Below are 15135 nucleotides of genomic sequence, written 5' to 3' on the forward strand. Positions count from 1 at the left end.
ACGTTTGTTTTGCTTGTATTTACCCAGAATGCACTGCATCATAGTCCAATATCTGCTCTTGGACCGTTCTACAGTCTGTTTGGTGTTCACATATACATTTGAACTGCACCAGAGTTCATTTCAACTGAACCAAGACCGAGATATTTCGCATGTTTGGTCTGCATCTCAAACTAGCACTGGGTCAAAGTGGCCCAAACAGGACTGGCTGTTTATTGGATGGTACCTTTATGCTCTTTATTGTCTTCCTGGGGTTTTGAGTCTTTAGCCATTCATTACTGCTCTCAATATGTTGTTTTTTTTTCAATAAATGGCCTTTTTTGAGTCTGGATGCACCAGCTAACGATTAATTGACAACTAAATTAATTGAAGAATATTTCAATAATTGATTCAATATGATTAATTGATAAATTGGTTTTATGTCATGTTATAATGTTACATCAAAAGTGCACCTGGAGTGTTGCCTTGTGAAATCTTTTAATCTCCATGGCAACCATTTAGCTGTGCAAAACGCCTGGGTGGGCGTAGCCCCGCCTTCTAGGCACAGCTCCTCCTCAGAGCTGCTCCTTCAGACTAGCCAGCAGCAATTAGCAAACGCCTGGTTGAACTTCTGAGCTCATTAGAGCAGCTGCTTCTCAGTGAAACGTTGGTAAAAACGTTGCTAAAGTGTTAATAGATGAACTATTTTGTGACGACTTCCTGAAGGCCCAATTTCAAGGTCATATTTGATCTACATGCCATTTTTATAATAACAGAAGTTAACATATTTATTTGATTGTGCTATAAAATGGCAATAAGTCTGGAAAACACATAACAAATAACATTTTTGATGTTTTGAATTCCTAAAATTGATATTTTTTATTGGCCCTTGTGAGAAAAAGTTTGGACACCCCTGATAGGAACAAACAAGATTAGAAACATTTGGTTTTATTTGAATGTTAAATAAAACCATAAAGCTTCTGCACTGTAAAAAGACAAAATATTACCAAGTATTCTGGTTTGGTTTCTAGTGCAAATATTTGGGTACAATTGAAATGAGACGAAACTTACAACTAATTTTCCTCCAATAAAAAGGAGCTTATTTTAGATCAATAATTATTGATCAACATTGATGAAAAAATTTCGGTTCCATTGACAGATTATTTTCACTTATAACAAAACATTTTCCCCATTTAAAGTGGAATAATTTCCCACTGGAAGTAGAATGTTTTCATCAATATTAATTGACATAAAGAAGTTCCTCCATCTTGATTGAGGTTAATCTATAGGTGAGTTTTGTCTCATTTCAAACATACTGAGGTATTTGCACCAGGAACCAGATCAAACATACTTGGTGAGATTCTGTGTTTTTGCAGTGTGAACATATCAGAGATCCGCTCTGTTTGTACTGAGGCAGGGGAACGTCTCTGTGTGTGTGTGTGTGTGTGTGTGTGTGTGTGTCTGGGTATTAGCTGGGGTCCTGGGGTTAGCGCTTAGAGAGTTTTGAACAACCATAATCTCCCTTTCTATAATGTCCCGGGTCAGGGGCCAGCCCTGCCTCCCCCTCCGTGTCTCTCCGGCTCCTTCGCCATTCTTCGTGTTTTCTGGCTGAACCATCTGAAACCTCCCGCTCCCCCCGTTTAATCCGTCCTGTTTAAAAAAACGAGGACCCGTCCCATCTCTCTGCCTGCACTGCCACGCTCTGCGCCTGCTTTCTCTGCCTCCGTTTTTGGCTCTTCGCTACCCCCCACCCCCCCCACCCCCCCTCCTCCTCTTCGGTTTCCTTCCCTCTTCGCTTTCTCTCATCTTGTTCCTCCTCCTCCTCCTCCCTCCGGGTCTCCCTGATGCGGTGGCGTGACCGCAAAGGGACGGGGTTCATTGTCAAGTCGAGGACCTATCGCCCCATTCACACACACAATCACTCACACATAAAACCCTCACACTGGATCCTCGGTATCTCTGGCACCGGCTGAATGATTGACGGCTGAAAAGAGACGAGGAATTCCCTCGGTGCCTTTGACCTCGTTTCCTCTCTCTTGTTCTCCTCCGCTCTCGCTGCCGTTTCACTTTTTCATTTTTAACCTTTATTTTAGACGTAACCGTGGAGATCGCCGGCTTTGGATCCACCTGCCAGTTAAGCCTCATGGCTTTCGAGGGAGTTCAGCTCCTGCGATTTCTGTGGGAACGTTTTTCGGCTTGGTGCGTTTCGCTCACCTGCTCGGTCGCCGACTTTCGCCGCCGACAAACATCTTGATCTTCACTTTCACCCAACGCCAAACCTTTGATAGCAATCTGATTTTTATAGCAAAACAATAAATAAATGTGGCGAAGTCTGACTAATAAAATAGTGTTTTTTGTAACTTTCCAGTGGATTTTCATCAAATCAAATCAAACCTGGTTTAATCCCGTCGTGGGTTTGTTCACTTTCAGATGGAGCTTCACACCAGATCAGTAACGTATTGTAAAAACACAACATTTTACCAAGTATATTTATTTAGTTTCTATCTTAGTACATTTGAAATTATGCTAAATTAACTTAAAATTAATTTTTTTCAAGATATTGCAGTTTATCTTAAGTAAATTATTAAATATAGATTAAAAAACTACTACTTATTTTCCCGTATTAAGTTGATTTTGGCTTTTTGTGTTTACAATTATTGCAAACGTGAAGCTTCAAATACTATACGCAAATTAATAAAAATTTAATTTATAGGTAGTTTTCTTTCAGTAGTTTTCTCAAACCAAATGTAAAATAAAGTCAGGTCGTGTCTTATTTTATTTTTATTTTTTCAGGTAAAATTTCACACCAGCACAGTGATACAGTCAGAAAACACCCAATTTGATAAATTGTCTTCACCTAATTTTTATCTTAGGACACTTGAAATTTGACAAAACCAACACGAAAGTAGCTTTTCGGTAAAACTTATAAGCTTGTTTTACGTAAATAAAAAATAAAAAGCCGTTTTCCCGTTATAAGTTGTGTTTTTCCAGACTGTCAGAGACTTTTTTAAACCCAATTACTGTCAGTTTTGTTTGGGGAAAATGTGGCGTTTGGTTGTTCAGCTAAAACTAACAACATCAGTTTGATTTGTAAAACAGCATTTCATTTTATTTACGTCTTTGTAATGTTGTGAATTTACCAAAATATGATCTAGAGTTTGTATTTCAGCAAATATTTGTAACCAACAGTAAAACCGAACAGAAAGTGAGTTAATATTAATGTTTTATTTGCTGAATTTGACGTAGATTATGAGCTGAATAGCTTCACATCCTCCGGATGGTTTGTGTTGATGCTTGTCTCACGTATGGAGTCATAAAGTCGTCCAGTTATTTTCTTTCTGAAGAGCCTCATGGCAGGTTTTTACCCTGGTGAACATGTTCCTGGCAAGAAGTCTCGATAAATAAACTGTTTTTGTCCTTTGAAGACGTTCAAAAGTTTAAACTTTTAAGAAACGTCGATATCTTTTGAGGTCAAAATCAAACGTTTTCATCAGAAAGTGAGCGGAGCGGCTGGATTAGTTTGAGACCGGACCTCGCAGGCGTTCGCCTTCATCCGCCTTTGATTGGCTGAGATTGGGCGTTTTTAATCCAACGTCACCTGGCCAGCCAACCGGCTGACCGCAGCTCTAACAGGCGATGAAGGACAACCAATCAGAAGGACGACAGAGGATGAGGTTACAAAAATCAGTTTAATTTATTTATTTTAAAAAAGCGGAACAAAAGTCACGGAAACGGTTAATTATTGTATATTTTATGAATTTATCAACTTTTTGTATGAAATATAATGAACTTTTATTGCTGTGTGTTTACTGACGGACCCCAGGAAGTTCATGATCCTAAACAATAAACAAGAACAAACTGATTCTGTGAAATTTCTACTGTGAATTTTTGAACTCTATGATCTCAGGAAACGTTAATCACGTATATAATAAAACCAGTGAATCATAAAGCTGTACTTTGATGCTAATTTAGTAATTCATCACTTCATTTCAGGCTTTACAGGACGAGCAGAAGGTTTTTTAACTACTTTGCTGTTTTCTTATCAGTCTCTCTCTCTCTAATACCTTAAATGTGAACTTTTCCTGCCTCTCTCCTCACACACCACAGCGTGTGTGATCTGAGTAAACATAATTAGCTGTGTTTTTTTGTCTTGCCCTAATAAAAGAGTCATTTGTTGGACATTTCCACTGCGCTACAAAGAGCACATTTATAAGCCCAGGTTCGCCCCCAGGCCAACCCAACAGTGCAGACGGGGGTATTTTTAGCTCGGCCGGCGGGTTAGCGAGCCGGGACAGCGTGAGCGAGTCTGCTGGTGTGCAACAAGGAAAACTGGGATATTTGATGGGAATATCTGGGATGGAGCCGGTCAGGAAGCTTCTGCTGATTTCAGAACCCAAACGTGGAGCAAAGCGGTTTTATTTGTGTGGAGATTCATCAGAGAGACTCGTTTGACTCGTGTTTGTTGAGGTTTTGGTAAAATACCCGAATAAATCAGATTGAAATAATAAAAGGAAGTGAGTGAAGGCGAACGTCACAGGTTGCAAGGATAGAAAAGTGTTTCAGTAGGAAAGCTTCATCCTGGACCAACCCTGATGTAACCCGGCTCTAACCACGCCTTGGGGTGCAGTTTCAGGCGCCGGCGCCGGGTTCACAGTTAGCCGGCAGCTCCAGGGAAACGGAGGGAAAGTGTTTCATTTCACAAAGAAAAGCTGGATTTGGTATTCCCTTCTTTTTATTGCACACTGCTGTGTGGAAAATATGTCAGAGGAGGACATTATTTAGCACTCATTAGAAACAGTATTAACGGCGCCCGTATCTGATTTCTATAGCAGTGCAACACTAAACGCGCTTTCTTTTCATTTATTTATAATTTATATTGTTGTTTGAATATTCAAAGAAGAGATCAGGCTGAGAGGAAAAACATGACAAAATGTCTCCGGAAATATTTTGCGTATTTTTTATTTTTGTTTATTCTTATTTTAAAGGTAAATGTGGTTGGGAAATTATTGTTGTTTACCAGGATGTTTCAAGTTATTCATATGGTAAACTTTGGAATATCCATCAAATATTGCATCCATAAAGTTACAATAATTAATAAATGTTTGACATTTTTTTTAAACAAGTTCAAAATGCTGATTTTAATCTGAGGTAAATTTATTTTAACTGCGTTTTCTCTACGTGTGAATCTTTACGAGGAAATCCTGAATTTATCAAACTTAATAAATTCATTTCATTTTCTGTTAATAAAGTGAAATAAATGTTATTTAACGTTACGTTGTTTATTTTAATTGTGCCTGGATTCCTGTGACAAAAGAGGCCAACTGTCCTAATAATATAGTTTTATTTTTTTAAATAAAGTTTTGGCAATAACAGAACAGGAGGGAAGAAAAGAAACAATTAAAAATGTTTGACCAAAGAATCTTAAGTGAATTAAACAAAGACAATTTTACCGTACGCACATGAACGCTCCAGTTTAAATAATTAAAATCATACAACGTTGTATTGTTGCGTAGATGGGTTTATTTATTTTTAATCTTTTATATATTCTTAAAAAACCTGAGACTAAAATCTCAGGTTTTGCTTTCGTCTAATAAAAATGTCGCCTTTAAATTTATGTTTTAAAAAATACAATGTTTACATAAACTTAATATAGCAACGTGTTTTTATTTGTTTTGATATTTGCTAGCGTTCTGTAGGATAGCAGCTCGTTTTGGCAGACGATCGTAACAGATAAACCACTTTTATTATTTCATATTGATGAAAACGCAGAACAGCAAAGAAAAGAACGAAAAAGTGGAAGAATTATTTTAAAATTACGCCGTTAAAGAACCCATAAGGTCGTATAAATCCTGTTTTGTCTCCACCGTCGGCGTGTACGTCTCTCCGTTGCTAAGCAACATGTCGAAAAAGAAAGCCAAAAAAAAAAAGCTTTGACACTTCTTCGCCTGCCATCATTAGGAAAAACCTCTTTACGGTTCTCAGCTCCCATCAGAGCGTTGAGCCTCTGACCTCGCTCGCCGGTCAGAATCAGCCGTAATGCCGCCGCGGTGGTCATTTTGGTTTCTCTCAGGTTTATTTTATGAAAACGGATCGAGTGTTTACAGTGGAGAGCTTCCCTCGCTTCGCTGACGTTTGGAGGGAAACCGTGTCGCTGCCTTCGCAATCAGCGTCAAAAAAAAAAAAAAGAAAAGCTGGACGTTTGCGCGTTTCGTTACGTCATGACTTTCCATGAGTTTCTCTGTTTGTGTGAACATGTAAGAGTTGTGTTTCTTTTTTTTAAACCAAAATTTGGCAAAGTGACTCGTCTCACCTTGGAGTTAAATGTCGTCCAGACCCCTGGCACGGATTATTTCAGTGAAACTTTTTGGTGTTTTTTTTTCCCCCCACTTTCCAGCGCAGAATGTGACAGTTGAAAACCTTCGGTTTCAGAAATCTGCGGGTCGACGGCGGTGGAAAGACAAACCGAGCGGAGAAACGCACATAATGCACGCAGACGCACACACACAATCGCTCCAATCTAACGCCGTATCTGAGAGTGTGAAAGGGAGCCTTGTCTGGCTGCCTGAGGAACTCCCTTTGAATTAAACCGTGTGTGTGCGTGTGTGTGTGTGTGTGTGTGTGTGTGTGTCGGCCGGTCTGCCAGGCAGACATACTAAACCACTCTACATCCATGTGGCAGCAAAATGTAGCTTGGAAAACAACCCCACTCCAACACACACACACACACACACACACACACACCCCGAGGGCTCCAGAGGCCAGCCGGCAACCTGGTGTGTGTCTGCGCTACTCAAAATGTATGTGTGTGTGTGTGTGTGTGTTTGCCACAGGAGGAGGAAGTGTACAGGAGCTGGGAAAACAGCTCAGGTCAACAGTTTGTACCCTGAAAGATGGAGGGAAATCAAACTCGAAGCATAAATCTACGACAGATGAAGGACCGTAAAATTTACAAATTTGCCGTTTGGCGTAAAAGTCGGTTCCAAGACAGTTTTATAGAAAAACCCTGGTGTAAACACGCAGCGTAAATAACATTTTGTCATCACCTCACAATGAGGTCTTAACATCTGAAGAAGCTTAAGCGCAATTACAACAAACGCACCCGCAGACATTGCTCTGGGGTGGGGGGTAAGCTAATTAGCAGCATTTTTCTTCCATAAAAGCAGGTCTGGTGTTCAGACGGGGGTTTTTAAGCAACATGAAACGGAGGCATCTGTGCTCAATTTAGTTTAACGTGGAGAAAGATGTGAGGTGCGTCGCAGGAAGGTGAGAAAGAGCTGGAGGGCAGGAGGAGTTTGACACATGAAGCACAACTGAACAACAAAACGTTTCATGGCGAAGCCTCAAAAACCCAATAAGACGCATAAAACCACCATAAACTTACATAATGCCATTTAATAACCTTAATTTTGACCAAAAATCAGGACATCTTAAAGGAATAACTCTTACGGTATACGGGGAACAAAGTTTCATAAAGTATTTGGTACTTAAAATTTACAAAAATGAGTCCAAAAAACTCAAATTTCTAGTCTCTGTTTGCGCTACTTGTTAACCATTGACGGCTTGGCTGAAAAACATCACGGCATAAACGTTTCATATCAGTCGATATCAATAATTATTGATTACTTTTTTTGCCTTAAATATCAGTTATGCTGCCAATTTCTGTTTTATCCACAGTTTTCACTCCACGTCGTCGTTTTTCTTTTTTCTTTTTAGCAGTTATGAAGCAAAGTGGTGGAACCTGAAACTGCTGCTGCGCCAGTTACTCAACAGGTTGTTGCTAGGTAACCAAAGAGTGAGTGAGTTGCTAGGTAACCAAGGAGTGAGTTGGTTGATGCCACCAATCTTGCTAAAGCTAGCCAGGAGAAAATGCTGTGTGGTTCTGAATCGGAGTTCAGTGAATACACTACATATTGATTATTCCATCAGACGTATAATCTATTGATATCGATCATGTGTTTATCACAGCGTATATTAAAATGGGCATAAAAGCTTTGATGGAAACGTGGCGATTGAAATATTAATACTTGAGGATAAGATGGCAATAAATCTGGTCTGAGGAAATAAATATTAATATTAATATTAGACTGCAGGTGCAGCTGAGGAAAATGATGTCTCATGATATCATGTAGAAATGTTTTCAGATGAGTTAGACTAAAAAAATTCAAATAAGAGATTAGATTATTTTGTGTTAAAGAAACTACACGTATTTAAAAAATGTATATATTCCCACCAAAACATTTAATATTGTGACTTCTGGGCTTTTTGCAGTTGTGTCGGTGCTTCATGTGGTTCTTGTAAAGCTAAAGGTTTTTGCAAAGCCTTCACTTGTCGCAACACGAACTCTACGCAACAACTGCAAACGGCAAACCATAAATCTGGTGTCGTCTCCTGAAGGAGTTGCTCAATCGTCCTTGGGCGATAGCCAGTGGCATCGCAGCTCTGTGTTCACCCAGCTGTAAAGGCCTATAGGTGTAGAAGGTGATGTTTATCTGGGTCTAATCAAAGCCCATTCATCGTTATCCCGTCGTTAACCTCGGCTTCACAAAGAGCAACAAACAAAAGCCAGAGAGCGTTCGTTTCCCAGTGGGGACAACAACAACCGTTCGTCTGTATTTGTTGACTTTACAGCGTGTTGCTGAACCAACTCTCTACAGTTTTAACTGTAATCCAATAAAAACTACAATATTCTGCTCATGAAATATCAACGAAAAGTCACAAATATGTGGATACCGTCCTCTTTGGCTGTTTTGACAAAATAAAACATTAAAGAACATTAGCGTTAATATTTTTGCAGTTTATAAAATATTCACGTTTGGATCTGTAGCTAATTGTGACAGATTGGCTAATTATATGTGGTGAACCTCAGGGCTCTGGTCTTAGTCCTTTATTAAGCTTTAAGTAACAAACACATGTACATTTTCTGATCCTCATTACCTTCACACACGACACAGACTAGTATTTATATCAAATACATTTCTTGAAACTTTAAGATAATACACATGCTATGTTCCAAACAACCTTATAAAAAGTCTTAATCAGGCTCTAGAACCAGATTAAACTGTAGGTGCAGCATGAAATGTTTCTGATTTGTGACATGTTACATTTTTAAAACATAGAAAATCATGATCCACATTAGCTTTTACTGCAAAACTGAGCTACGACTCAGAAAGCTGAGTCATCGTTTTGAGGCGAAGCTGCACGAGCGCACACGTTTAAAAACAAGCTGGAGGCGCTGCTGCTGCCAGAGGTGTGTCTCAACCAGCAAATAAACTCTCAGCTAAAGTTAGACGCCGATTTCTGCACTCATTTGTATCGCACGTTATAAATGTAGATTGAACAAAGACGAACACGGAAGATAAATTAAAAATCTACAGAAAATAACATTAACTTTTAGGTAAACGTTAAACTTTCTTGTTTGAACAGGAATTGTGCGTCTCACTGCATTTATCTTTATCCCCTTGAGTAAAGCAGTAGGTCAAACCAGTTAGTGTCGCTGCAGTTTGCAGCAGAGCTTGTGTATGTTTGTTTGCTCTGCATGTTTTTCTGTTTTGTTGATTCATGAATTCAGCGTGTGTGTTCGTGGAACCGAACACGCGCGCGCTGGAAGTGTGTGCTCTTACGGTACGTGTGAATACTTGCATGTGAATGTTAGATACGCTGAGCGTCCTGCGTGTGTGTCCGCCGCGTTGAGCTGCTCTCAGGCTGAACGGTCCGTTTACAGTTCAGGGGTCGGCTCCCACTCGCTCTGCCACGACCCCGACCATTTGGAGGTCAGCGATGCAGCCGGGTCAGCCCCAAAACTGACTAAGCGGGTTTATCATTAACCAGGACGCTCAGATGAAACGCAATGAGGGTAAAAAGAAAAATAGGAAAAGGACGTAAAGGTATTCTATTTATTTTGATTAATTAATGGCGCGTTACATTTCTAAAATTTGTTTTACGTGCAAAAGTTCTTAGTGGAACCTTTGTATTCACACGTTTCCAGTACGGCAGTAAATCTGATGCGCAAGCGACATCCTCAAACAATGACAAATTCGGTTTTCTTGGCCCAATCTGGGTTAATTTCTGCTTCAAAATGCGATCTGATTGGACGCTGGAGAAGCCTGTTACTGTGTTCAAGTTGTGCTAAAAGTAGTTAGCATCTCAACGAAGCTAAACTAGCATCTCAATGCTAAACATGTTGAAGCGGCACAGACAACGCTAACGCTAATGTCAGCTTCCACATTACTATAGAAGCACTTTTTAAAATAAATTACATGAATGAACAGAGGCACTTATTTTGAAGGACAATTCTGTTTACAGACTAATTCGTTTTATTTGCTGTTTCTGTTGTTTTATTTATTTTGGATAATTAAAATGTCTTCCAGTTCCATTGTTGAATGTTCATTAAAGTTTATTGATCTTTGAAAATGTGTTCTTGCCTTATTATGCCAATTAGCATTTTATTCCATGAAAATAATCTCAAATCAACAATATTGTTGTTTATCGTTATAACTTATCATTCAGCTAAACGTCTGATGTCCAGCTGCTTTCCTGATGTTTTCTCATCTTTCCTATTTTGAAGAGTGTCTCAGAAAATGTACGGAAATTAAATGTTCTTATGTTCTCCAACTGCAACACCTTGAAATATAAACATTTTTGTGTTTTTCCGCCCTCTCAGGGTTCGGGCTTCCACGCATCGCGAAGGCAGAAATACGGCAACGTGTTCAAGACCCACCTGCTCGGCCGACCTCTGATCCGAGTGACGGGGGCCGAAAACGTCCGGAAGGTTCTGATGGGCGAGCACACGCTGGTGACGGTGGACTGGCCGCAGAGCACGTCGACGCTGCTGGGACCCAACTCTCTGGCCAACAGCATCGGAGACATCCACCGCAGGAGGAGGAAGGTCAGGACCCGAACACGGGAGTTTAACTCAGCGGAGTGGGGCGTAAACTAGCTCTTCGTTCACAGATGATAATTCACGCGAATGCATGAAATATTACGAAGATGTTTACCGAAGGAGGTAAAACTTGAAATATAGATGACTTATAAGTTATTTTTACAAACGGTGGGAAAGAAAAATGTGGACCTTGATGCAGAATGTGTTACTCTCAAAGAAAAACACATTTTCAGATCCACATCGAATCACATTATCACAAGTTTTCTGGACAATATGGCTGAAAAACGTATCACGATATGAGCGTATTATATCAGCCAATATCGATAATTATCACTCGTTTCTTTTTGTGTTAAATATTTGAAACACTGCCAAACTGGCGGCGTGGCCTTTCCTGTTTTATCCATAGTTTTCGTATTTTTAAGTCGCATTTTTATTTGTGAACAGTTTTGAGGCAGGATGGTAAAAGTTACTCAACAGGTCGACTGTATCCTCATCAGGGCTGTTGAAATATTACGACTTTATTCTCATATTACTGCAGCTTTCTTGCAAAAATCAAAGCCATAATGTGAGAATAATTGTACAAAAATAAAGTCAAAATACTGCAACTTTATTCTCTTTTCTTTTACTACTTTATGCTTGCATTTTTTCTCAATTTATTGTTGAAATATTGATTTTATTCATAGCATAATGATTTCAATGTCGAAATATTGACTTTATTTTTCAGTTTTCTGACTTTATTTTCATATTATTGAATCTTTAAATTGAGCTGTTCTTCCTCGGTCGTCGGACGCCTCAGAACGAGTCTTGCTGTAAATCGATCCCTCTGTCTGAGCGTCATCTGCGGCGTTTTGGCCGCTGAGGCGTGAGAACGACGCCTCCATCAGGAGACTCTCTTCGATTATCTGTTTTCCGTCGCTGCCGTCCCTTCCTCTCTGCCGTCTGTACGCGGATCATTACCGGTAATCGCCTTTCCTCTCCTGCTCACCTGACTCGCAACGAAGAAGAAGCTCCAAGGAGTTGCGTTTTCCCGTAAATCAGTCTCTCATTTTCTCTCATTTTGCGGGGGAGGGAGGGAGAAGCTTCGGTTTCGGTGCCTGGGGACGGCGAGGGGTCGGCTGGGTCTAATCTGAGCTCTGATCCTTCTGCTCTCCCCGGAGACCCCGGGACTAACCTCATGTAATGACCCCTGATTAGGAAGGCTGCCTCCGACATGGCACAAAGAGGGGCTTTCTGTGTGGGGGCCCGACACACACAAACACACAGCGCGACGTGGCGCACACACCTGAACATCGCCCTGCTCTTAACACAATGAAACACGCAGAGAAAAAGGATGTGAGGTCAGGAAAGTTGATTTTAGAGATAAGTTCGTGTCTTGTCTTGCTAAGCAAAACGATATGACAGCCAGTTTTCCACACCTGCTTCTTCTACTATGTCTGTAACACCTGGATAACAAGACAAACACAGATGAAGAGATAAAATGCCTTTCAGGAAATAACCACATGTTTACAACAAAGTTATACTTTCTCCACAGTAATATAAAATGAACACAAACTACAAAGTTCGTGGGTCTTCGTGTTTTTAGCTCATCTGTTTGTAGGCTGGGATTCATTTTCTGTTTGGATGTTTTTAAACTCACTTTCTTACCTGCAGTTGGCAGAAAAGTCTTTATTTTGGGGAATATGAGAGAAATTGTAATCCAGAGAGTCCACATCCTTAAAAAGTCCTTAAAATGTCTTGAATTCATTAAAAAAGATGATGTTGGCCTTAAATATGTAAATCACGTATTTCATCTCATGTATTCTATGTAGCTTCCTTTTTTCTCATGGGGCTTCACTGTTAAAACTTTGAGCCTGTATTTAGATGCTAATATACCTCGCAAGGGTAAAGCTAGTTAGCGTATTTATGTCCATCATGGATAAAGTGCAAATTTATCGCACTTTAAACATCGTCCATCTTCTTTGGCCAAGATGGACGATGTTCATCTTAGCCATTGGCTAACTTCTCTTGCTAACCTTTATGGTTTATTTTTTTGCAATTTTCTTTTATACATTTGTACTCTTAGTTTTAGTAGTTGTGTTAACTTACATTTTTGTATCTGTTAGCTTGGCTTTGAGTGATTTTCAGCTTTAACTTTCAGGAAATGCTCATTTAACTTTGAGTCTAGTTTCTAGGTTTCAACTAAGTAGCTGTTAGCTGTAGATTTGAGTATTTATTAGCTTGATTTTCATAAACTGAAAGCTAAACTTTGGGTCTGTAAAACTAAAACAAAGTATGAGTAAATGTGGGCTTTGATTTGAGTAGCTGTTAGCTTGACTTTCAGCTTGCTAGCTTAACTTTATCTGTTAGCTTGTTAGCTGAACTTTTTATCTGTCAGTTGCATTAGGTTTGTCAACTGAACGTGGTATGTAGTAGCAAGTCATAAAACCAGAGGGATTTGCCAATATCCTAATGCTAACTACTGATAGCAACATAGCCTAATAACAACATATTTATCTGACTTTAATGTTCTAAAGGAACATGTCCATAATCTTTCATGTTTTTATTTTAACTGAACACAAAAACAGTTGATACGTGTGGCAGCCATATTGGATTATACCTCCATCCATCCATCCATTTTCTTTCACCCTTGTCCCTTAGTGGGGTCGGGAGGGTTGCTGGTGCCCATCTCCAGCTAACGTTCCGGGCGAGAGGCGGGGTCGCCCTGGACAGGTCGCCAGTCTGTCGCAGGGCAACACAGAGACACACAGGACAAACAACCATGCACACACACACTCACACCTAGGGGTAATTTAGAGAGGCCAATTAACCTGACAGTCATGTTTTTGGACTGTGGGAGGAAACCGGAGTACCTGTAGAAAACCCACCATGCACAGGGAGAACATGCAAACTCCATGCAGAAAGACCCCAGGCCGGGAATCGAACCCAGAACCTTCTTGCTGCAAGGCAACAGCTCTACCAACTGCGAGTTCCAACCTGGAACTCTGAAAATCAAACTTCTGTGTACAAAGAGAATGTCTTATTTGAAAAGCTCTTAGCTCTAGTTTGAGGAACGGTTAGCTTGACTTACAGTCATTTCTAGATGAAAATTTCTCACCGATTCTTTCACTACTGTATCTTTCAGATAACACACTGACTACTCAGAACTACTCCCTCTATTCCCAACAACAGCATTGCTTAAAAATCAATGTCCCATCATTGACCAAGCAGAAAAATGGTTCTAGAAGGAGTGTGTGAGCAGTGTGGTGGTTTCCGTGTGTGTGTTGGCAGGTTTAGGGTTCAGTTTTCTGAATAATAAAACCAAATCAACAGACTGAAACCGGACAACAGCGACCCAGAGAAAGAGTGAGCAACCGGCTCGGTGCTTGACCTACTGGACCACAGCGTGTGCGTCTGCCCTCCCTGCGGTTTTCACATGGAAAAACAATCTTTACACAGCACATTAGCCTTTAGTGGATCACCAGAGCCAGCCAGTATAACCCAGTACTGAGCTGGGAAACCGAGTCTCTTAGAACCACAGAGCGCCGGGTCTCCAGCACCGACCGGCCGGCCGAGCATCCAGGAGGAACAAACTGAAGCAAATCTGAAACGTGGATATTTCTGTTGCACGTAGCAATGCAAATGATCTTCCTTTAATCAATATGAAGCCTGATTATCGGAGCTGAACTGGCTGGAAGTTTTGGTGCTATGAAACCTGAACCTGTCAGAAAGAATGAGGATCTATTGTTTCAGATTTTCCACCAAGACGGGCAACAAAAACGACAAACAGCCTCATTTTGATCTAAAACTACTTCAGCCTTGTGTGTTTAATCTTTATATTGAAGCCGTGAGGCAGAAAGGTGGTGATTAGAAACTACAAACAGCAGAGAGGTTTTCTCATCACCAGTAGAGGGCGCTGCCATTTTTAACTGAGCCCCGCCCTCTTTTTATACCTAAATATAACACAGCAGGGGTATTTGCACAAATTTACGCTTTAAAATGAGAACATCTTTGAAATGTTAGGTGTCATAGTCTCTGAAATAAATAGAAATTAAGCAGCTAAGGAACAAAAGTATTTACAACACAACATATTGTTGAAGTGTTGAACAAAATTAGAGTTAAATAAGAAGTAAAGCAAAAAATGTACATACTTTATGTTTAAGATGTTTATATGTAATAATTTATGTATAAATAGGACAATTTTAAAGATTAATCAGCATTACTGCTGTTTTAAATCCTGGAATTGGTGGAAATGTTGTCAATTTACTGGGATATAAAGTTAAACTCAACATTTTGAAGCACGT

General features: G+C 40.0%; 1 protein-coding gene across 1 annotated transcript in view; it reads left to right on the forward strand.

The window, feature by feature from the left end:
• Nucleotides 1–15135, forward strand: part of cyp26b1 (cytochrome P450, family 26, subfamily b, polypeptide 1) — a 37678-nt gene that overhangs the window by 9329 nt on the left and 13214 nt on the right. Inside the window, exon 2 of the mRNA XM_008435625.2 lies at nt 10637–10861. Coding sequence (XP_008433847.1) covers nt 10637–10861 — 225 coding nt within the window. The remainder of the gene's footprint in view (nt 1–10636; nt 10862–15135) is intronic.

The sequence above is a fragment of the Poecilia reticulata genome, chromosome 18 (assembly GCF_904066995.2).
Source record: "Poecilia reticulata chromosome 18, P_reticulata-male-v2, whole genome shotgun sequence".
Lineage (NCBI taxonomy): Eukaryota > Metazoa > Chordata > Actinopteri > Cyprinodontiformes > Poeciliidae > Poecilia > Poecilia reticulata.